The 22,993-nt window shown below is 35.5% G+C and overlaps 2 protein-coding genes across 4 annotated transcripts in view; one reads left to right on the top strand and one right to left on the bottom strand.

Annotated features, from left to right (window-relative positions):
• The window catches only part of LOC113235502 (high mobility group protein DSP1-like), a 30,949-nt gene extending 10,475 nt beyond the window's left edge, over positions 1-20,474 (bottom strand). For 2 of the 3 annotated variants that reach the window (XM_026471229.1, XM_026471231.1), the window contains exons 1-2: positions 4,045-4,361; positions 534-773 (exon numbers count right to left, since the gene is read on the bottom strand). In XM_026471229.1, coding sequence (XP_026327014.1) covers positions 534-773; positions 4,045-4,356 — 552 coding nt within the window. In that variant the 5' untranslated portion in view covers positions 4,357-4,361. Of the gene's footprint in view, positions 1-533; positions 776-4,044; positions 4,362-14,102; positions 14,216-15,773; positions 15,995-19,343; positions 19,567-20,157; positions 20,253-20,330 lie in introns of those variants that run through there. The other variant, XM_026471232.1, reaches the window with a different exon arrangement.
• LOC113235503 (histone deacetylase complex subunit SAP30 homolog) lies at positions 10,137-11,972 on the top strand. Its single transcript, XM_026471233.1, has 3 exons — positions 10,137-10,810; positions 10,895-11,113; positions 11,296-11,972. Exons 1-3 carry the CDS (start codon positions 10,616-10,618, stop codon positions 11,422-11,424), a joined length of 543 nt encoding a protein of 180 aa, XP_026327018.1. The 5' UTR covers positions 10,137-10,615; the 3' UTR covers positions 11,425-11,972.
• Positions 20,475-22,993: the final 2,519 nt, after the last annotated feature.

The raw sequence follows: 22,993 nt of genomic DNA, 5'->3' as shown, positions 1-22,993 counted from the left end.
TTCGAGAAAAAGCTTCAGAAAGAATAGAATGGATTTCCTACAACAAACGCCTGGCTTTGAAACATATTTACAGTAGTTCAAGAAGTATTTAAAACTATATTTCAATGAATAAACAGCACATTGTATTATAAAAATTGTAATGTAACAGCACAAACAACTAAGGGTCGTATTCTAGAACTCTACTCAATGCTCAAGTCAGGATTTGAGTATGGTTTAAAGCATTCGAAATTATACTCAAGTCCCTGCCATTAGGGTCGTATTTCCAGTGCTTGTGTTTCAATTGCAATCCTGACTTGAGCATTGACTAGAGTTCTAGAATACGACCCTAAGACTACAAAAATAAAAAATAAAGGTTTTTCTAAACATTTTAGTTTTCTAAATACAGAACAGCTGCCAAAAATGAAAATTCTCCAGAGTATTCTATGAAGCATTATGTGACAGTTGAACACTGATAATATAAATTAATTATCTTTAGTCAATGTAATTGGAGTCAAAAATGCTATCCAGACATAAGTTTCTATATTGATTTTCACCTCTAACTGTTGCTGCTGCTGCTGTTGCTGATGCTGCTGCAGCATCTGCTGCAGAGTCGGTTGCTGGTTCTGCTGTAGGGTCTGCTGAAGAGACTGGCTCTGCTGAAGCACCTGCTGCAGGTTCTGCTGTTGCAACTGCTGTTGCAAGTTTTGGATTTGGCTCTGATCCTGACGCTGCTGCAGTTGGTGTGTTTCCTGCTGACTGGCTTGCTCTGGATCAGGACTTGACTGGTTCTGTGTCTGCAACAAAACAAATAAGTAAATGCTGCTTCAAATATTTTTAAAAACAATCATGTTATGTTATCACAGTACAACAATCTGATTCAGCATTTACAGTGTAAGGAACACACCAAAACACATGCTACTTATTGGATCAAGTTCAGAAATTTGTTGACTGGTACTAAATGCCGGATGCAACTTTAAACATGATATATAATCTGATATTCGGCAGTGTGACACGAACAAAAACTATTTAAACAAAATAATGTTTGAATAGATAAGTATTTAGAATATTACAAGTACATATATCTTACAATTTGTCAAGTTAGTGATTTAACACTCTTTTTAAAGATTTTTCACTCTTTCTGGCCGTAACCCTGAGGGTATAACCTACAAAGATGAAGAGTTGTTAGTAGCAAATCCTATGTGGCATTATGCCTTACATGAAACCTCCACTGCAGTTCACTGCACTATCATAAGTTAAGCTCTGTATCTATTTATCTCTGTATCTACTTAAGCCCCGATAATGTTCGTTGGTAGCATTACCAATAAAACTGAAATAGGCCGGATAAAAATCAAATTAAATTATCTTTAAACAACCTACCGAAGTCATCGGCAAATATAGAGTTACCAAATCTACTCGGTGCACCGAAAAAGTATAACAAACTGACATACCGGCTAACACGAATATCAACTTACTATGTTTCAAGCTTTCTAAGTTTCTGGCAACAATTTTAACACATTTCCAAAATTTCTCAATACTACCCTCACTTATTATATTAGATTCCTACATTAGTCTTTCTTTCACTAAGAAAAAAATATGGTTGGAAAGTGCAATGAATGAGCTATATTTTCCCGGGCGGAAATAAGAATGAATGATGTTTAGCAAAAACGTTAACTAACAATAATGTAAAAAATATTTATTTCTAAAAACAGACAGAACGGAATAAATATTTTTAACATTGCTTTGTCACATATTTTTCTAAAACTATTTGAAAATTTTCGGACCTAACCTTACCCACCACAACCTATTTATTAAAAATAAGCGCATGTCGCCTTTTCTACCACAAGGTAAAGATATTAATTGAAGATTCTGTATGATTGGAACCTTTGCCTATATTTAAATTTATCGTGTAACACAGCCGTGATTATAAAGTATAGGTGATAGTGAATTATAAACTCAAAACCAAAGCCGATATTATAATGTTTGGTTTTAAAACCTTGGAAAACGTGGCAGCAAAGCAGAAAAAGAATCCAAAATACTCGATGGCGGAATCGGGAATGAAGTAAATTCAACAGATTTTTGGTGTGGCTATTAATTAAAAAATACTGCACAGACAACAGTATGGGTGTTAGAAAATTAAAAGTGTTATTTTAAAAGAACAAAATTGATAGCGTTCGAAAATTCCATTTTTTCTTACTAGAAATGATTTTGTCTTAAATTCGGAATAAAATTACATTGCGAGTAAATGAATTTCAAAATTTAAATTTACTTATTCGCAATATTTATACTAGTTTACTACTTATACATTTGAATTAACCACTTAACTCCTATACAAAATAGAGTTTCTCTAGTCTTACTACACTATCTAATAAACGAGGCCGTACAAGTTTTTTTTTAAAATAATGTATTTATAATGTAAAGCAATAGCGTCAGAATGCTTAAATCGTTATAAGATCATAGATGAATAATATATTCTCATACATAATACTGGAAGAAGTTCCAGTTTCAATTATTTTTCTACCAATTTATATACTTACTATGTTATCATTATATGGAGCACTCCTATCGGCGTAGTGTTAAAATGGAGCCACAACACTATTGCTTTAGATTTAAATCCACCACCAAAACGGTGAACCGAATAACATTGGCGTTACCGGTACCACTACTATATAGGGCTGTGCCACAAATTAGTTCAAATAGATAATACTTATATAAAATAAGCAAATCTCGATTGCAATTAATTAAAAAATTGAATGTGTGACTCATGTGGTGTATATTCATTTGGGAATACACATAATGTCAATCTGAGATTCAGCTTAGTGTGATCTCCCTTTCCGTGCTAATAACATATTATTACTGGTTACAGATGCACTTAAAGCGCAAGTAAAATTGTGTAAGCAACTTGCGTGCAAATATCAACGTGACATTCAATGGTAAGATTTCATTCGTCATTTAAACTTGACACTTTTTTATTTATTGCATAACCTGAATAAATCCTTCCGTCGTATTATAAATAATAATAATAATAACGCACACACTCAACATAGCCCCGCACTAGGGAAACCCTGTGTCGCGGGTGCCATGGACACACACATAGACAACCACAAATTACACCCAAACTCACGAGAGAAATAAATGTAGGCCATACAAATATTTCTCCCGGCCCGGGTATCGAACCCGGCGTGGCAGTCTGGTATGGTAACCGTTCGGCCACGGAGGCAGTTTAATAAATAGAAACAAGAACAAGAAACTTAGAACAAATTCAAATTAAGAGGTTGTATACATAAATAGTATTTAAGTATTATTTTTATTCGTTTAGTGGTATTGCCATAGTTTATAAATTTTGCTAATTCTTGTTATGGATAGGATTAAAATATATGTTATAAAATGTACATAATAATCTCGTATTTTCAGTTTTGCTGCTACAATATATGAATACACACACACATTTTTTCTTACGTCAGTTGTATCTCGTACCGAAGCTAAGGTTGGCGACCATTATACTCGTAGCAATCCACTACTACTATAGATAGTCTCCCATTAAACAAAATACTAAACTTTTATTTATAGATATTCATAATGTTACAACCGTAAGTTTTTCGATAGGTGATACTTATTTAGATACACCTGAATGTGATTGTTCATTAACCTCTGCCTGTATTTTATGCATAAAATAACTCTCAAATAGCAGTTGTTACAGTAGTTACTGTGGATTTGTTTGATGAAATATTTCTTTTATTAAATTTTTCATCGCTGCAACTGATTGTAACGTTTAAACTTTAACTACTAACACTAGACTATCTAACAATAAGCTCATAGAGTGTTTTCGCTGTTCGGATATTATTCTAATTAACTACCTTAAATTGAATATTTTTTTAAATGATTATGCGTGAAAGTGTAACCATAATTGAATATTTTATCGGTACAGTAGTGCGAATTTTGTAACTGAAGAAAGGCCACTATTTATATGGAAGTATGTCTATGTACAAAGCTGGTTTTTATGTATTTATTCTACCTGTGCTAACATCAACATTACTCAAAATCCAAATTGTGGAGATTTATTCATACCGTTGGTGACGATGTCTGTTGTGATTCTACAGCTCCTGATGAATACCACCAAGGCTGTTGTGCTGATTCTTCTCGAGTATTTGAACCAGACATCATGCGATAATCAAAATTGGCGTTTGAAGTGTCCCCTGCATTGTTTGAAAACCCACTAGCCATTTTATATGTGTAAAGCTGATGAGTTGCTGCAGCAGTACTTCTCGCAATCTCTTCATTCATTTGTTGTTGGTGCTGAAGTTCACCTGCGCCACCCGGCCACCACGAGGCATCGTCGCGCGCACCCCACGCGCCCCCCACCGTGCCTCGATCCCCCATGTTATAGCAGCCGCTTTAGGCCAACCAGTTCCTTTATGACCCTTCAGCTACTTTAATATATGCTTTATGTTCTTTTTGTTGTAAAAATCATGTCCTTTTGTCTCCACTTTTGATAACAAATAAACACCACGCAGCTTTATTAACTAATGTTTTCACTAAAACACTCACTCTTTGTACGACAGAGTTTAAAATGATCACAAAAAGTTAATGATTTTTTTCATTTTGTAACATTTTGCAATTTACAAAACCCAAAACGAGACGTAGAATTATAAGATTTTGGGTATATAATAATAGCTGCCGGCAGTAAGTTCCACTCCACACGCGTATGTACGTATTGTCTTCGTTAGTACTTAAAGTCAATACAGTTGGCAACGTCGCACCGCGAGACGCTAAACAAGTGCACAGAGGCGCCCTCAACGCGCAGCGGCCATTACGAAAATATTCGACTTCACACGAAGTGGAGCCGATTGTGCACGAAACGGCAACAAGCCCGTCCAGTAACCGGTCAATAAGACGATTAGCGCAGCCAAGCCACTGCTGTACTTGCTCACACTAAAATTCTTTTGTTTATGTTTGATTTCAGTAAATATATAAAAGTTTAAATATATTTCAGTTTCCAATAGTAATATTTTCCATATTTAGTTTTATTTTGATGTTGAATGAAAACACATTTGTAATGAACAATTTAAGTTAGCAAGCCGGGTCTTCAGATGTTTAAGAACACCTATAAGATACTTGTATAATCTTTGAAACTGAAATAAAAAAAATGTAGTTGTTCATAATTTTAAGAAATCATAATACATGAAGTAGGAAATTAAGAGCTTCGTGTTGATGGCACGTAGCCAGCAGTGCAAGTATACACTTATAATTGTAAATAATCCTATTTCAATTTATATATTGTGATAGAAACGTAAAAAAATACTACAACTTCAGTTCTAATAAAATGTACGTATACTCACACCCGTATTCTTAGTTGTTTACTCGAGATTTCCTCCACTCGACTCAACCTCAGCCAAGGTTATTGGTATTTTAAGTTCACATAAGCGTCCTCGACTTAAGGATTTTCCTCAGTGGAGTCGAGGAATATACTGTCAAACTTGAGGTACCTCGCGACCAACCTTAAGGCCTCCTCGACCGTAGAAAACGGTTGTTGTGACGCTATTTTTTACGTGTATTGAATTAAAATGTGTGATTTTGACGATTTCGAGGATTTCATGGATTACGTAATAGTTATGATTATCCGGCACGGCGGTATCTGAGAGACGCAGAAAATCCTTTAGAATTTTACAACTACGATCAATTCCAAAAAAGGTTTCGATTTAGAAAAGAAACAGTTGTTGATATTTTATTGCCTATTTGCAAATGAGTTTCCTGCTCCGAGAGTTGCGGCTGAGTTTAATTTATATTTAATTATTAACTCCTGCAGGCACACTTTCTCAATTTCGGTGAATATTTGTCTTCCGGACATTTTCTATTTTCAAAGTAGATAATATTAAGAGTAATGTTGTTCTATGAGCGTCGCTGTCGGCAACAAACTACTAAACAAAACAAGCGTCGGCGTCGGCCCAAAACCCGCTTGAACACATGGCATTTTGTTTTGGCAGGACGAAGTTATTGCCATGTCAAATTTTCAAACTCCTAAAATGCTAATTGCATAGATAATTATTTAAACAAAGATTCTAATGTACAATCGTAGGATTACTTCGAAATGAATGACTACCTGCTTAATTTAGTTTGTTTTTTTAAGTATAACTATTAAATTTCCATATTTATCAACAAGATTACCGATACATGTCAATAGAAATTTACTTTAAAATCGGGTATTTTTTTTCGGTTTGGATTGAGTAGCAACACTAACCATAAATATTTTATCATTCGTATTTTTTCGGCTACATTCTGCCAACATAATAAAAACAAAATACTCGAGATAATGACGTCATTCCTCGACTCAACCTTACTGGAGGAACTCCTTTTAATTGTCAAATGACGTTTAAGAATACCGACTTCGAGGAAGTGCTGAGGAATTCCTTAAGGACACCTCAGGTGAGGTTGAGTTTGAGGAAACCTTGAGGACACGTTTAAGAATACGGGTGTAAGTGACGTTAAAAATATTAAGATACCAAAAATTTCCTGTGATCTTTACGTTTATATTTAACTGCAGTACTTATAAGTGTATTTCGTTTTCTAAAGGAAATTGATAGGAAATACAATAAAATTCGAAAAAAGTCATAATAGAATTATAGCGGATAAACACAAATGGAATAAAAAAATAGAGAATCATTTAATTTAAAAAATACTGACAATCGAGCCCACTTTAAAAGTATAGGTACTTAGAAAAAAGTAATAACAACCCACAACACAACCAATTAACGAATTGATGCTTTGTAATGAATAACGATTATTAATTGTCCCTTCCGTATGGTGTGCTCAGCACATTTTTTATCATACTAGCCACGACGACAAAATATGCTAACCTACCGACTCTTCTACATTTTTCGATAACTTTTAGTAAAACATGCATGTGCTGCCAACAGTGCCCTGGCAGTTACACTTTGAATTTGTACCATTTTCATCATAAATGATTCATACATTTGATTATAATCAACACACTGATTGTCAAACAAGTAAAATTAAATGTTATTTTTTTAATTTAAAAGCTGATATTTTTTGTTTTTGATTTGTCCATAATCTCATCTCGAGAAAAGTGCTGATGTGGAATAGGATAATAACAACAGTTTGTCGAAAAATGCTTGATTACTCTGACCTTAAAAGTATAACGTCGTATTCTTAGGAAAACACATAAATAAAACCTTATCCTAGTCGCGTAATGAACGTAGAACAAAAAGCTTTTTTTGGAATGTGTACAATATAAGGGTGAAATCCCTCACCGCTATTGACCCGAACGGACTGTAATAAATTACGTAATACCCTACGGACTTAAAAAATCAAACAAATATCGAAAGACAGGGTCCTTGAGGACGCCGCGCGCCCTTCGGAGTTTTGGAGGTTTGCCTTTAAGAGCACCTTGTTAAAAAGTCTCATATCTCGGAGCTTTGGATAGATTCATCTCAAACGAAGCAACGGTATACTCCATACAGAGATAGCTGAAACTTGACAGACGTTAAGGAGTTGCTCTGAGGAACACTGTTGGGCTATAAAAAGTTCGCTATGTATTTGGCAGCTGTTTTCGCTATAGACACGAAGTAGCAGCAGAAATCATGGTTGGCATTACAGTCAATCTTCTTCGTCTACTTACTTTGTTTTATTCACTATTATTTACTGAATCGTTTCACACTCGACACTTACAGTTCAGTATAAATTTAATATGAGTTGTCTGATTGGATGGGAGCCTGGTGAGCTGTAATACAGGTCTAGTATAGGTACTAGACCTGTATTACAGCTCACCAGGCTAGTATAGGTACTAGACCTGTATTACAGCTCACCAGCCTCCCACCGGAGTCCGTATTAGGACAGGGACTCCAGTCTCACAAATAGCGGTTATATTTAATTTAACATTGGGTCTATTTAATGTAAGATTTGTGTTTGAGAAATTAGTTATTACTATTATTATTATTATAATCTTCAGAGATCGATGGCGAAAGATGATAATATAGATATATTGGGGGAACTAAGAAAGAGACGAAAAACTTGACAAAAGTATGATCTCGTTCGTACACAATCATAAGTGTCAGATTACCTTCCTCCAGTATCAATTTCCTGAGCTATTGGACTTGGGTACCGCAATTTCCATAGGATATTATGTATATGTATGTATTTAATGTGATTTAGGAGGTCCTCTCCCAAATTTAAGGAATTTTTAAGTATTCATTTTTCACGTGCTTATCCAACGATTCATATTCGACTTTATTTCAATCGACAAGACCAGTGAAGGTCGTCAAAATGTTATAGCCATATTAGATAATATAAATATATGGTACATTTATTAAATCACCCTAAAAGACAAAAGTTATATTTGCAGTAAAACAAATTTTTTTTTATGAAAAAAAAATATGATGGATTCAATATTTGTTCGATTGTTATCAATCTATTATACATATCATAGAATTTTTTCCAACTATTTCTTTTCGTGTCAAGTAGTGTACTTGTTTTGCTTGTTTCATTTATTTAGCTATGTTATCCGGAAATATTTTTGAAATAAAATAGAAACGCTAAAATGAAAATTTATGTTGCATACTATTCTAGGGCGTAACTGATGTTTCACATATTTGTCTACATAAAAACGCAAACATGCAACTTGTTTTCAAAGGTCGATTTTATATAGAATTTGAAATTATTAAATAGACATGCAGGAAGTTAACAGTATAATAAGACATTACATTTACTTCATGTGGTTACATAAATGGATATTTGTTAGTAATGTCTGTTTAGTTACGTGTGAATACCAGATTGAACATTGCCGCTATAAAATATTTCCTCTAAGAAAAACGTACGAAATTCACAGTGATTTATTAAATTCTGACTGGATTCCTAAACACACGTCTGTTGTTAAAGAGTGACAAATTTTTAGCAAATGCACTTGCATGCACACTTGCCATTCGAACAACATATTAGTATTTGCACAACATTGCTGCCGCTACCAATAGGTAGAAATGCAAAGTAAAGTGCACTTATCATTTATTTTATTTATAGTGACCGCAAGAATACTTACTTGTATTTATATATAACATTATACCACATGAATAAAACTTTTTAACTCTTGAGAGTTTTTTAAATTACGTGCAGAAGACTAGACTATATGGTTCAATTCACAACAAGTCAATCATTCAAAAAGTATTTTTTCTTATTAGAATCAGTTGTTAAATAATATTATTCTAGTTGAAATATAAACAATTTTCTATAAAGAAAATTGAATCCAAAAGGACATCAGTATGACTATGGCGTACACATTGATAAATAGCTATTCTACCTATACTTATCTATAGTGCACATTGTTATATATACGCATAGTGTCACTTTACTTCGGCAGCCATTTGCTTACAAAATTAGAATGTAAAACTATAAATATAGCTTAAGCAAATTCACTGATACCATCCAAAATGAGTACTATTTATTGTTCAGTTTACCACATGATTTTATATCATTGGCGATAATGTATAAAAAAATAATAAAACTCACCGAGTATCTGTTTATTACGAACGGGCACACGATTTCAGCGCTTATTACGTAGGGAACTTTGCGTTCGCCGCAATGAATAAACGAGCTGGCGATGTCAGCGCCAAAGATTTGTGATTGGCTCAAATTAAATATCCCGCCAAATCTTAACCAATCCTTGCACAAGCGTTGGCTTTATTTTTTTGTTTATACTATACTACGTACCCAGTTGTATTTTCACATTGCAACGCAGCACACATCCAAACAAGTTGTTTTCACAAATGAAACAGAGCGAGTGTTTAGTTGTGTGCATTGCTGCTAAGTACTCTATCACATCGTCTGTGTGACCATAAATACTAATTTCAACCACATGTTGTAAACGAATATAATATACTTGAATATGTTTAATTGAAATCAATAAAAAAATGTTAAACGTTTTTCAATATATTTCATCTTTGGAATAACTAAATGTTGATTTTAGTCCATTGATTCTTATGACAGGCGTAACATTTACATAAGTATCTATATTTATATACATTTTATACATCAATTTCTTTGAACATTTTTTTTTAGTTCTGTGAATAAATAATGTTGAACAATTATAACTAACTTATTCATTTGCTATATTTGATAAAACAAACTTGGTCACATTTTGTTGGCGTGAGTGAATGAATGAATTGATTGAGACAATTTGCTTTGAACGAAATCGAATGGCATGGCGATCAGTCGGTCAGTGCGAAAGTCTATTTCTCGCTCGGAAGTTTATGCGGTGGCATAATTATTATTTGAGTTTAATTTATCGTGTCAGTGTTGAGAATCCTTTGCTCTTATTTTAATAACTGACAATTTGTAGTGGAAGACTCTATTACATCAAATTATTTCGAGGAATTCTCTGTGTAATTGTGAAGGCAATGAACATTTTAGTGCATATGTGCACTGAATAAAGAAATAGTGTCCTCAAATGGTGTTTGGTCTGTGAAAGCCGAGAAGCCGGGCGTCTGCTGCCATGTTTTTATTTGATTTATCCCGTAGAAATGTTTTGTGTTGTTATAAATCATAACCTCAATCGTTCGTCTTTGTGATACGTCGAACATTTTTCGTCGCCTGGTGCGAGGTCTACTGCAACAGTTAAATTTATTTGTTATATATGATTCAACGCGAGTATCCAATGAACAACGGGTTTAGTACAGGAGAAGAGGATTCTAGAGGAAATTCCGATCAAATATGTTGCCTAGTGGATGACGGCGAGCGATGCAGGCGCCCCGCGGGCAACGCCGCTTACAGCAAACGCATTCAAAATACAGTCGTCCAAAAGAGGCTCAAACTTAACATTGACCCTCAGGTTGGTATTTTATTTCCATTTTTTGTCATGTTGCATATATAAAACTGATTTTGAAGGCTAATTTCAAAATTTTCGTTTTTCCAGACAAGGCACACATACATATGTGATGACCATAAGACAATGATTCAGTGTGCAAGGACAAAGCAGAGGAGGCCCAAGGACTCTGAGGACGACAGTAATGAAGCAGAGATGGATTCCTTAGAGGTTGATTGGTTCCAGCTGCAAGTGAACACCCTGAGGAGGTATAAGAGGTATTACAAGGTGCCTACCAGGCCAGGGCTCAATAAACAAGGACTAGCTGATGTAAGTACACAGATAACTTAATAATTCTAATCTATTGGAAGAAACAAGTGAAAAATAATGAAATATAATATATGAAGATAAAATATAATATTAATTTTAGTTTGAAGATAATAAAGAATTCGTAATACACAGGAACTAATTTTTAATGAATTTATTTCATTTCTGACATTTTTTGTTCCCAGGCTATACAGAAACACTTCAAGTCATTGCCAGTAAATGAAAAGGAAATAGTGACATACTTCATTTACATGGTAAAAACAAATGGCAACAAGTTGGACCAGAAAAATGGCATGAACTCAGATTCTGTGTAGGCTAATGTGTATGTGACTAATTTATAGACAAAGTGTGTAGTTTTAATTATAGCTTTAGGTATTATGTTATTTCTCTTCCCAAATTCTCAATCAATAAACTTAAAACTGTGTTATTCAGATACAAAAAACAGGTTCAAACAAAATCTGTTACATCAAATATTGAATGATGTAGGTACATATTTATATGCTTCCAAGTGATTTTTAAGGACAAAAATATATTTAAATAAACCATCTGAATAGCACAGTTGCATTATAGAAAATATTTTAGAATGTTATAATAGATTCAATACATACATAATATACAATTTAAAATTATTATTAAGTCCAATTAAAATGTCTACAAAGTGCAATGAACTTGAGATCATACATTCTATCTTTTATTCTACTACTTCTACAAATTTCTGTGTAGAATTTGTCACCCTTAAAAGTCTTGATGAGCTTTGTATGACTTTTATGTAGAGATTGTATTCATAGTTCTGGTGAACTCAATTTTAAACATGATCTATTTATTTCCTTTTAGTATAGTTAGACAATATTTTGTATTATACCCTAATACAGTGTCAAATGTTATGATTGTTAATTGACGAGGGAAATGCAATTGTAATATAATACTGTTAAGAGAGATTATAATAACAGTAAATTTTGAAATGTAAATTTATTACATTTTATCTAACAAGCATCATTTGTGTATTCAATGAGTCAGTCTTCGGAGTCGGAGTCTGATGACACTTCTATCCATTCTGATCCTTGTTTCGCTTTGAGTTCTGCTGTCTGTGGCAATGATGGAACAACTGAAAAGAAAAAAATAATAATTCACAAAATTATATCTAAAAATTCTTGTATAATTTAGAAAACGAAAACATTTATATATATATAAAAATGTCTTATTTAATTTATATATATATATATGTCTTAGCATCCACTATTAGCTATGCCAAATGTTATTGTTGTTTATTTAGTCATGTCTTTTCAAAAACTGGGCCAACTTTAGTCTTCGGTTTGGATTTTTAAAACAATAGGATTCATGTCCTATCTGTTATACATTGGAATAGTTTTCAAAAAGTGGACTAGGTCACTTAGGCTATTTCACAACTGCTAACTAATACACATACCATCATATTTGCTAGGCTCTGGTAGTATGTCTTCTCCAGGCATTTCTTCATCCTTAGGCTCAGATATAAATTCACCATCTTCAATACTGTAGTTCTTAAGCCGGATGTTAAGATCCCTCTCAGTAAGTGACAGAATGTGATCATCAGTTATTGTGTCAGAGAAGTTTATTTTAACACGTTTTTGTCTGAAACAGGGAAGTTGTGTCTGTTAGATTCAGTCGTATAGTTCTGACGTTATTGTGGTTGGAATATGTGGTAATGCTTTTATACCACACATAATATTCTTGTGGTTGGAAATAAAAAAAAAGATAATTTGATATTGTGCACTTGAAATGGTAATAACCTTGGATTTTTTTATGTCTTGAAGATAAACCATTTTCTTTAATAATGTGGCTGATATATACCCATCAGTTCGCAATCCTTTATTCTGTCATTCTATTCTTTATTGGCAATGGTCGGAAAAAGGTGTTCCACATATTATAGATACATGTATAGACACAGCTACAAGGAGCGACATAGAGTTATTAAAACCACCAAATATTAATTAATTACTCTTTCGAACTCAAGATTTCCGGAAATGGTTTTACTATATAATAAGACAAACTCCTGACCTAGGAAGTCGAAGTTGGATTTGAAAGTAATTTTAATAGTGCCTTGTAAAAAATGCAGTAGATAACTGACAGCTCTGTTGCCGTTCCGTCAATGTGACCGTCAATATGCGGATTTCGGTGCGATATTTAAACGCTAGGGAGGGGCGGAGAGTGACCATTCTCGTTACTTATTTATTCTCTGCTTTGGTAAAAGGTCAGTTATCTACTGCATTTATATACATAGCACCATTAGAATTACTTTAAAATCTAACTTCGACTTCCTAGGTCAGCAGTTTTGTCTTACGATGCAGTAAAACCATTCCCGGAAATACGGAATTCGAAAAAGTGATTAATTAATATTTGGTGGTTTTAATAACTCTATGTTGCTCCTTGTAGCTATATCCATACATGTATCTATATAACATGTCGAACACCTTTTTCCGACCATTGTTTATTGGTAATAATATAATGTTTATTTGATTCGTATATGCAATATTTCGACGAGGTAAGATTCCCCTTTACGAGTTGCAAATGAGTAAGGGTGTCTGGGTTTGCACCTAGATTAAAACCGGGGCTCTGGTGCAGAGTTAAGGAAACACGATTAAGTTCGGAAAACTGACGTCACTTGGCTAGGTCTATTTTACCATTCTATTAATTATGAATTGTAACATAAATGTTCATTATTTATTATTGGCAATCCAAAAGCTTCAAAAAAAATCGAATAATGACACACAGCCAATTACAAGTTTTGCATACAATAGCGGTATTCAGGGTAACTAAGCTTACTATTACAGTTCATAGGAAATAGAATACCTAGATGACGTAATCATTACTTACCTTAAGGTATCGTCGCCAATAATGCGTGCCTTCACAATATCTACCAGTTCTTTGCATCTGTCAGAAGCAGTCAATATAGCCTTGTGTACAATATTGCCACTGTTTATAGCAGCTCCAGATAAATCTAGTAAGCAGAGTTCCTTGTACTGATTCATGCCCACAACTAAAAGTCCTCCTCCTGTGTTGATGCCTTCCTCAGTACTGCTTGTGCAAACCGACTCTTCTATAAAGCTGGGGTCTGATATTAGGATACTGAAATTCAATTATCATTTTTTAACTTTTGTTTTTCTTAGGCCTTCGCGATCGTTTCACAGGTAATGAAACTATTTTTAACCAACTTCAAAAAAAGAGGAGGTTCTCAATTCGACTGCATTTTTTTGTATTTTTTTTTTGATATCAAGTGACGTGACGAACATGTCGTGCGCCTGGTGGCAAGCCACACACCTGTCCATAACAGTTGCAGCACCACTCAGACCTTTAAGTCGCAATGATCTGAGGGGCACTGCCACTGCGCCTATCACCCTGAGACATAAGTTGACAAGTCTCATGTGCCTGTAATTTCACCAGCACCCTTACCCTTCAAAAAATGTAATGTATGTAGGTTACGCGATAACTCCGCGATTTTGATGATTCTGTTTGTTGGAAAGAGGGTACCTCAGTAGTAGTCCCATTTAAATTTGAAGAAAATATTCCACCTCTAAGGGTGGCAAACTAGGGGATGAATCCGGTTTCGCGCCCTTTCCGGTAACCGATTTCAATAAAACTTGGCGGATATATGTAATTCCATGAACTTTTGAGGTCGGTTTTTTCTCTCTGTATTGAGATTATTTCGGATTTAAATCGCATATATTTGTTTCTCAAACAAATTCACGTTTCACAAAAACGCATTACATTTTACTACTAATATTTCTAACTGTTTTGGTATTTGGACTATATTGGTATATGGGTTGTTGTTCTTTTTTTTTTTGTCATAATAAACTCAGTGACGGTCATATTTGTTTTAAACAATATATTAAATAAGAAATTAATCACAGGTTTGTGTAATTAAATTTTAACAAGTTTCATGATTTTAAACACCTATTGCAATAATTACAGTGTACATACATACAATTTATGCATTAAAATGTACTAGCTATGATGAGTGACCTAGACTTACTTAATATTTCAGCTGTACGTACAATAGTCATAGACTTCATTATCAATGGTATCCATCTACCTAGAAGCTGATTCTTTGTTTATTACGTGTCTTTGTTATTAAGCTTTCTAATCAAGTGATAATATTAGAAATAGGTACAATGAAAAGTAATGTAATGTTTAGCAATAATGACTACTTGGTAGATATCATTAAAATTAACCAGATAATGCGCCGCCGATGTTTTTTTTCCACAATTTTTGCGGCGTAAAATCGGAGTGGCCCATTTTTTTTTCTAATTATCAGCTTCTTTGTTAATTATTTATTATATTTGAATACAATAGTCTATCTTACGTAGGTATTACGTAGGTAACTTTATTTTTACGAGTTTCTTTTATCTTACATACATCCTATATCATCTACATACGGTATACCTGTTAGAGTACAAGTTAAAAGGTAAAAAGACGTTGATAATGCTTGATTAAACAAAGTTTTATGTTTCTTTGGCCTCTGTAGTCGAACTGTAGTTCAACAATAAAATAAACGTCCACGACACTGTCACGACAGATAGTCGTGATATGGGAGCAGGCTAGACGCGACAGTCGTCCATCGATAAATAAAACGTTACGACATAATGGGAACGTGAACGCGAGGAAAGTTGTTTATAAAGGTACTTACTCACTACCATAAACAGCAAAAGTGACACAAACTGGATAATGGTACAGCACTGTTGGTATAGGGTCCATCTCACTCATTGTGTGTATTATTATGCTGTCCCCACTTCGTGTAACATCAGGTCTTTTGAAGTGTGCTAGGGAGCTCAATGTAGCCAGACTGGCACATTCTATTAAGTTGCCAGCATGGTTTATAATTTTTAGATCCACTCTCAATGACCATACCTGAAAATTTAACCACAATTATGTTAGGAACTAAATCAAGGTAACTAAAGAAATGGCTTAAAATTAATGGTCTTTGATATTTCGTGATTTTCTACCTACTTATACGTCCCACTGCTGGGCACGGGTCTTCTCTCCTCTCAAGCGAGGCTCCACCACATTGGCCCTTGTCGGCTGGCTGGTGACCTCACACTTTTTCCGAGAGTTGTGAACCTTCTTCGATATGCAGGTTTCATCACAATGTTTTCCTTCACTGAACAGATCATAGAACATTTCATATTAAATTTCTCACATAAATTCTGAGAAAGTCAGAAGTGCGAGGTTGCTTTTGAACCACTGCCTCTGCTTGAGAAGTAGTAGATCAAACTATTAGGCTATTGTAAAAAGAATCTTTTCTCCATCCAATTTTATTCTTTTGTTTCTGGCACCCACTTCTCTGTATTTGGTGTCCATGTTTATAAGTGATACAGTGATTTATTTTAATGATAATAGTTGACATTATGTGGGTTTATTGTACTAGGCCAGTACAGTGGTCTATCTTCTAGGACAGGATTTCTTAACCTGTGGTCCATGGATCCCTAAGGGTGCCGTGTAATGTACGCTGGGGGTCCATGGTAGACATGAGCGCCGCGCCTCCGCCGCCGCCAAATGCAATCGGCGCGCCGTTCAGTTCGATCAGGCGCTCCGATCGTACGCACGCGCACGCTTCCGTATTGTGTATGTAAAGATGGCGACGCCAGAAAATTACTTTTCTAAGATAAAACTTTTTTTTTTTATAAAATGTAAATTCGCATTTGACCTCCATCTCACTTGTTGGAAAGTGACGATGAGGTCGACGATGGATGAATGCCTATTCACTTACGCCATGAAAAGGCCCAAGTTATAACGTTCAGGGAACAAGTCTGCAGGCAGGGAATTCCAAACTATAGCCGTTCGTCAAATAAATGTGGAAGCGTAACGCTTCGTGTGAATCTTTGGAATATTCACAACATAGAGGTGGAACCCAAGTCTACGCCTAGTCCCCCGGTGATGGAAAGGGGAAAGCGGAATTAAATCATGTAATTCCATCGCAAAGTCTCCATGATATATCCTGTAAAATACCGATAAGCTGGCAACTTTACGGCGGTGTTCAAGGCTCTGCAACTGCGCCTCCACTAATTCCGCGTCACCTATAAGCTTCTGGGCACGGTTGTCAATTGAATTTAGTGTGGCCAGTTGGTATGTAGCAGAGCCATCCTAAAGGTGGCAGCAGTACTCCATGCACGACCGGATTTGTGCTTGGTACAGCTGAAGCAACTGTCCCGGTGTGAAGTAACGCCTCACTCTAGAAAGGATCCCAAAGCTTCCTCGCTGCATGTTTGGCCATGGATTCAACGTATCTGCCGAAGTACAAATTGTACGACAGGTCCATTCTAAGTAGCTGGAGACCGTCGGCTATCAGTATGGATATATCACGAAAAGTCGGAGTCAGCTCAAAGGGACTCCGTTTTGTGGATAATAGAGACGCCTGCGTTTGGTAGCGTTAAATTTAACAAGATTGGCATCGCCCCAATCGGAGACTGCATTGAGTGTCAAATCCAAACGGCTAACCATAGACTCTCGACAAGACTTGATTTCCTCTCCACTAACGCTTGCATTGGTCAAGTACCTATCTACAACTGTGTTGTCATCAGCATACGCAAAGGTGTAATATGGTATAATATAATATAAGGTATGATATGCAGTAGAAAGAGAGTTGCAGACAGTACGGAACCCTGAGGAATCTATCGCCATATGTTCGGAAAAGTAGCCTTCTAAGACCTCTCAAATCGAACGCTCGGTCGAATCGTTCGCTCAAGAAATCTGAGATCCAATTGCAAAATGGGAAGCCCATAAAAGGGAAGCTTACTTAAAAGGATTGCGTGCCAGACTCTGTCAAAGGATTTAGAAATATCCAAAGACACTTTAAGTGCTTCACCTTGCTTTTCTATAGACTCGCTCCATATGTGATAGGCATACACAAGAAGATCCCCAGTTGATCGCCCTCGTCGGAATCCGTACTGGCGATCACTGAGGAGGTCGTCGTCTTCAAAGTAGGACAAGAGATGGTAGTTGGGTACACGTTCTTATATATACACATAGTCTTGCAGAGTATGGAAGTGACTGAAATAGGTCTATAGTTGACAGAGTCAGCTCTGCTTTCGGCACAGGTTACACGTTTGCAATCTTCCACGACCTGGGAACTACACCAGTCTCAAGTGAGAGGCGGTACAGGCGTAGGCGTGTGAGAACAGGAGACGGACAACTCAGACGCACAGTTACGTAGGACTAGTGCTGGAAATCCATCTGGCCCGCTAGCTTAAAGATGTTTTGTTTAAAAAATTAATTTGTCAGTTTCTGGCGTCGCCATTTTCACTACGCATACATAATCGGAGCGCCTGATCGAACTGATAAAAATTTAAAATACGTTATTTTATTTTTTCCTTTGAAATAGTATTTGTAAAACGGTTTTTGTAAAAGCAAACACCGATATACAAATTTGCTTTAGGGTCGCGCTCGCGCCGCCGAAACCCCGCCGCCGCCAGTTGGTCTATTATCGGCGCTCATGTCTAGTCCATGGCGAGCCTACCCAACATAACAAATGCAAATTGTTATACAGTGTATTGTGGTTAAATAGGAACTGTACGCGTGACCTTTTTGAATTTTTGCACCCGAGTGACGAGCGAGCGAGAAGCGCGTCCGTGCAACCCGCAGCCTTTCTTCTTCTTCCATCTTTTCGGAAAGGGTTTGTGAGCTTTTTGAAGTTTTGAGAGGGGTCCATGACTAGAAAAAAGTTAAGGAACCCTGTTCTAGGGGAAGTCCAGTGCTCACTATTATAATAAAATAACAATAGTGTACCAGAGTACTACTCAGAATCAATTTAGAAAAGTTCATTTCCCGATTGGTCCTACCGGGACTAGAGTAGAATTATTTATTTCATATTATCAATTTTACAGTATTACAATTCAAAATACAATATCAAGGGATAATATGATAGCCACTAACGCATACAATAATTAATTATGAATATAAAATAAAGTAGTATAACTACTGCTTGTCTAAATATAATGAAGACAAGTAAAACAAAATTACAATTGTTTCAAATGGAACTCTTCGACACTGCAGAATTCATTATTCAATTAAAGGAGTTTTAGTCGGGTATAAAACTTTTTGTTGTTTATAACACTTTTCAGATCTGTGGGTAGATGTTCATAGGATTGGGAACCTGTTACCTGCAGATTTCTCATTGCGAGATAGGTACGCTCGGCTTCTGTAAGTACTGAAAACATACCCATTATCTACAGACTGATACAGAAAACAATGCTTTATTAACCTTTTCCTCCACAACAATGCATAGAGACTCCAGGTCAATGCACTTTGAATCCTTATAGCATTTCTCAAGCAATCTATTCAAGTACACGTTTAGATCTGTCTGTCTATTCGCTTCAAATTGTGGCGCTGCCATTGGTCCGATCTCCACATTAATGTGCAATATGCCTTCATTTGGACGAATTTGTTTTGGTTGTACTATATCACATGACACCTGTGCAAGGACCCTGGAAATTTTAATTGAAAATGTTTATTACATTATATTGTGTAATGTAACAATAAGGCTCGACTCACATTGGCGCAGAGTCGAAGCTTCGCGTCGCGTCCTGTTTTTCAACTACAACACCTGGCGACACGCGTCTACACGCGTAGACGCTTGACTGCAACCAAGCATCGACGCTTGACTCCAGATTTGCATAACACAAATTTGTACCTTATTAATGGGAAAATAGAGATGAATATGCTAGAGGCGAAAAACATGACGTGTCGTGACGTTTTGACTCTGCGCCAGTGTGAGTTGAGCCTTAAACATCTTTATTCTGCATGTTCTATTGAAAACTTCATATTTATCAATGTTTAACTGCCTCCGTGGTCGAACAGTTACTATGCTACTTGGGCATGCATAAATCCTGGGCGCGGTAATATTTGTATGACCTACTTATTAAGATTTTTTCTTTATTTATTTATCTCGTGAGTATGTGTGTATCCATGGCACCCGCGATACAGGGTTTCCCTAGTGCGGGTTCCCTAATGAGTCTATGCGTTTTTTAAGTATTATTTTTTGCAAGTATGTAGTACAGGTACTGTGTAGTACTCACTTTGTTTCTCCTAAGGATACTATGCAACTTCCATATTCAGACCCGAAAGCTATATCTAGTTTTCTGCTTTCATTATAATTCCTTCCATCCAAGCGCTGTAAAGTTGAAACGTAAAGCGATAAAATTTTGCTTGGCAACAATAACAACCGTTGAGGTTATTACAATATACTTACATGACCCTCAGAGACGATTTTCTGAAGGAAATTCTTTTCGCAATTTGATAAGTAAACGTCTCTCATTTTGAAAACTTGAACATCAAAACAAATCTATTTAATTTTATTTTTATACTATTGTACCCAAATTTTATTTAAGGTTAGGCGGCAATGTTTATTGTTTTTTTAAATTTTCGCTCATATATTAGGATGGGCAAAGGTTCTACCGTACAGCCTCTTCGTTGATTATATGTATGGTATGTTTTCCTTGTTTGCAATGGTCATTTACATAGATTTATAGTCGTCACAAAATAATAGATCATATTTGACACATGTCATCGCAACGTAAATAGTGATGTGAACTGCAATATCGGTAACCAGTTTAAACGATTCTCACGAGAAATCGATTAAAAATTTTAGGAGTTTGTAATCGTTTAGGTTATTTTTCTGTTCATTGCTTTTCAGTTCTAGATATATCAATCAACATTTATTTAAACGTTATACAGTTTAATAGAAATAATAAGTAAGTATTTTAAGTGAGCACAACGGCAACCTGTACTTGTTGTTGTATTGTAGTTATACATTAGCATAGTTCACGAGGATAACCTGTACGTAAATAACAAAATTCTGAAGTAAAACAAAAGACCTCCTTATTGGAATTTTTTATTTATCAACGTCATCGGAAGATGAACCAAAACCATCTGTTGAGCTAGTTTCACCAGTCCATATAATTAACTCGTTTTCAATTAAATTATCAATATTAACATCTCTGTCAAAATCTTCTTTTATTAGTTTTCTAGTTTTTTCCACCACCTTTCTCCAGTCTTCCTTTGTTACTTTAGTACATGCTTCCTTTAATAAAGTCATCATTTTTTTTGTGGAGAACGGTGGCTTAGTATTATTACGTCCTGCGTAGCCTGTAAAAAAAAAACACTGTTGTAAAATAGTAATGTTCCTTCACAGTGATATTACAAATTCGAAAGTTTATATGTTACCTCTTTACATTTGTACTTTATTAAAATATGCTACTAGTACAAAATAAGTCTTAATATATACGAATTTAAAATAACAGTATTAAATGCAAAAATATTAACCTTTAATTTGAGCCCAAATCAACTCAATAGCATTGTATTGACAGTGGTACGGCGGTGTCCTTATAATTTTATGTCCATGCTCAAGTGCCAATTCATCAATTTCATACCTAAGTTTTGTAGGTCTATGCTCTCGCACTAATCTTAACAATTCCACTTTCAATAGCTCCATGTCAGCTTCGACACCATTCCTCTGTAGCCATGCCACCAAATCAGCCTTTTTATTTGCCTGAGTCGGCGCTCGATCTATTTGAACCGAATGATACGATGCATTGTCCATAATTATTGTACATTGTTCGGGGAGGTTCTGAAGTAAAGTTTTAAACCACTCTTTAAATTTGTTTGCGTCCATTTCTTCGTGATATTCTTTTGTACTTTTTGATTCAAATGCTAGTAAAGCATTATTAACGAAACCTCCCCCGGCTGATCCAGCATGGCAAATTATGAGGCGACCACCTTTTCCCATTGGCACTTTCGAGCTGGATGCTTTAGTGTCGTCGGTCCATGATTGTGGTACTGTGTGGTTTGAGTTCAACCAAGTCTCATCGATAAACACAACATTATCCCAATTTGTAATTTTATTCATTTCTCTCAAAAATGAAACTCTTTGTAATATTAAATCATGTCTTTCCATCATAATATTTCTTTTGTCAGACTTCTTGTATTTAAAACCAATTTTTTTCAAAATTGTAATCAGTGAGGTAGCACTCCCAGTAAATAAGCCAAGCTCTCGAAGTGATACCAACAATTTACTCACAGTAGGGTACTCGTGTCTAGTATAATATGTATAAACATGGTTACGAATAGCGTCTGCATCGAACGTGTCGATACCTGTTACAGGCTTGCTTTTCTTCCTCTTTCTAGGCGTATGTAATACGTTTTCTTGAGAGCCGGAAGGCCCATATTTTTCTTGTATGATGGTGTGTACCGTTCTTTTGCCGATTCCAAGTGCACTTGCGACGCGATTTTGCACTTGTGTCACTGGTAATAGAGGTCCACCATTAAGTGACTCCCTTTCGAAATAGTCGTGTAATTTCACAACCAGTTCGCGAGTCTGGCTATTTAAAGCACGTCCTCTTTTCGACATGTTGAAAAAGAGTTCACACAGAATCAAGTCCAAAATATCCAAGCCAAGGTCAACGAGATTGAAAATAGAAGTAGTCCAAAAGCACAGCCGAGTCACAAGAAAAAACACCACGAATAACCAAGCGTACAGTCAACTTCCAAGACGGCGAAAGACTGCGCGGGCGCCGATGCAGAGTGACGCTAAATCGACATCAGTGTTGCCGTTTCAGAATTTGCGATAAAGAAAAGGAAATACAAATCTGACTTTACGGTTCTGTCTACTATAAATACTAGTATACTCAGTCTAATTTTGTAAGCACTTTAAAATTTTTGTTTTTGTAATTAAATAAGTCATTTTTTTAAGTGAAACCGATTTGACTCGATGATAGTCGGCGCGTATTGGTTACAACATTATTATTAAAAAGAATTATTTCTTTGTAGACTGAAGATGTAACTGTTTATAAGACGTTTCGGAGTAACCCAAAATTGGATTTTATTTTGGAATTCCTGCGAAAATAATACTTGAAA

The sequence above is a fragment of the Hyposmocoma kahamanoa genome, unplaced genomic scaffold (genome assembly GCF_003589595.1).
Source record: "Hyposmocoma kahamanoa isolate Upper Pololo Valley unplaced genomic scaffold, ASM358959v1 87, whole genome shotgun sequence".
NCBI lineage: Eukaryota > Metazoa > Arthropoda > Insecta > Lepidoptera > Cosmopterigidae > Hyposmocoma > Hyposmocoma kahamanoa.
The sequence above is the reverse complement of the archived record's forward strand: the minus strand, read 5'-3'. Positions and strand labels throughout refer to the sequence as shown.

Excerpts from the sequence above, each read along its gene's own strand:
- LOC113235503 (XM_026471233.1), top strand. The coding sequence starts at position 10,616 with ATGATTCAACGCGAGTATCCAATGAACAACGGGTTTAGTACAGGAGAA. Across the intron at positions 10,811-10,894 it reads AACTTAACATTGACCCTCAG|ACAAGGCACACATACATATG; the intron begins GTTGGTATTTTA and ends TCGTTTTTCCAG. Across the intron at positions 11,114-11,295 it reads ATAAACAAGGACTAGCTGAT|GCTATACAGAAACACTTCAA; the intron begins GTAAGTACACAG and ends TTTTGTTCCCAG.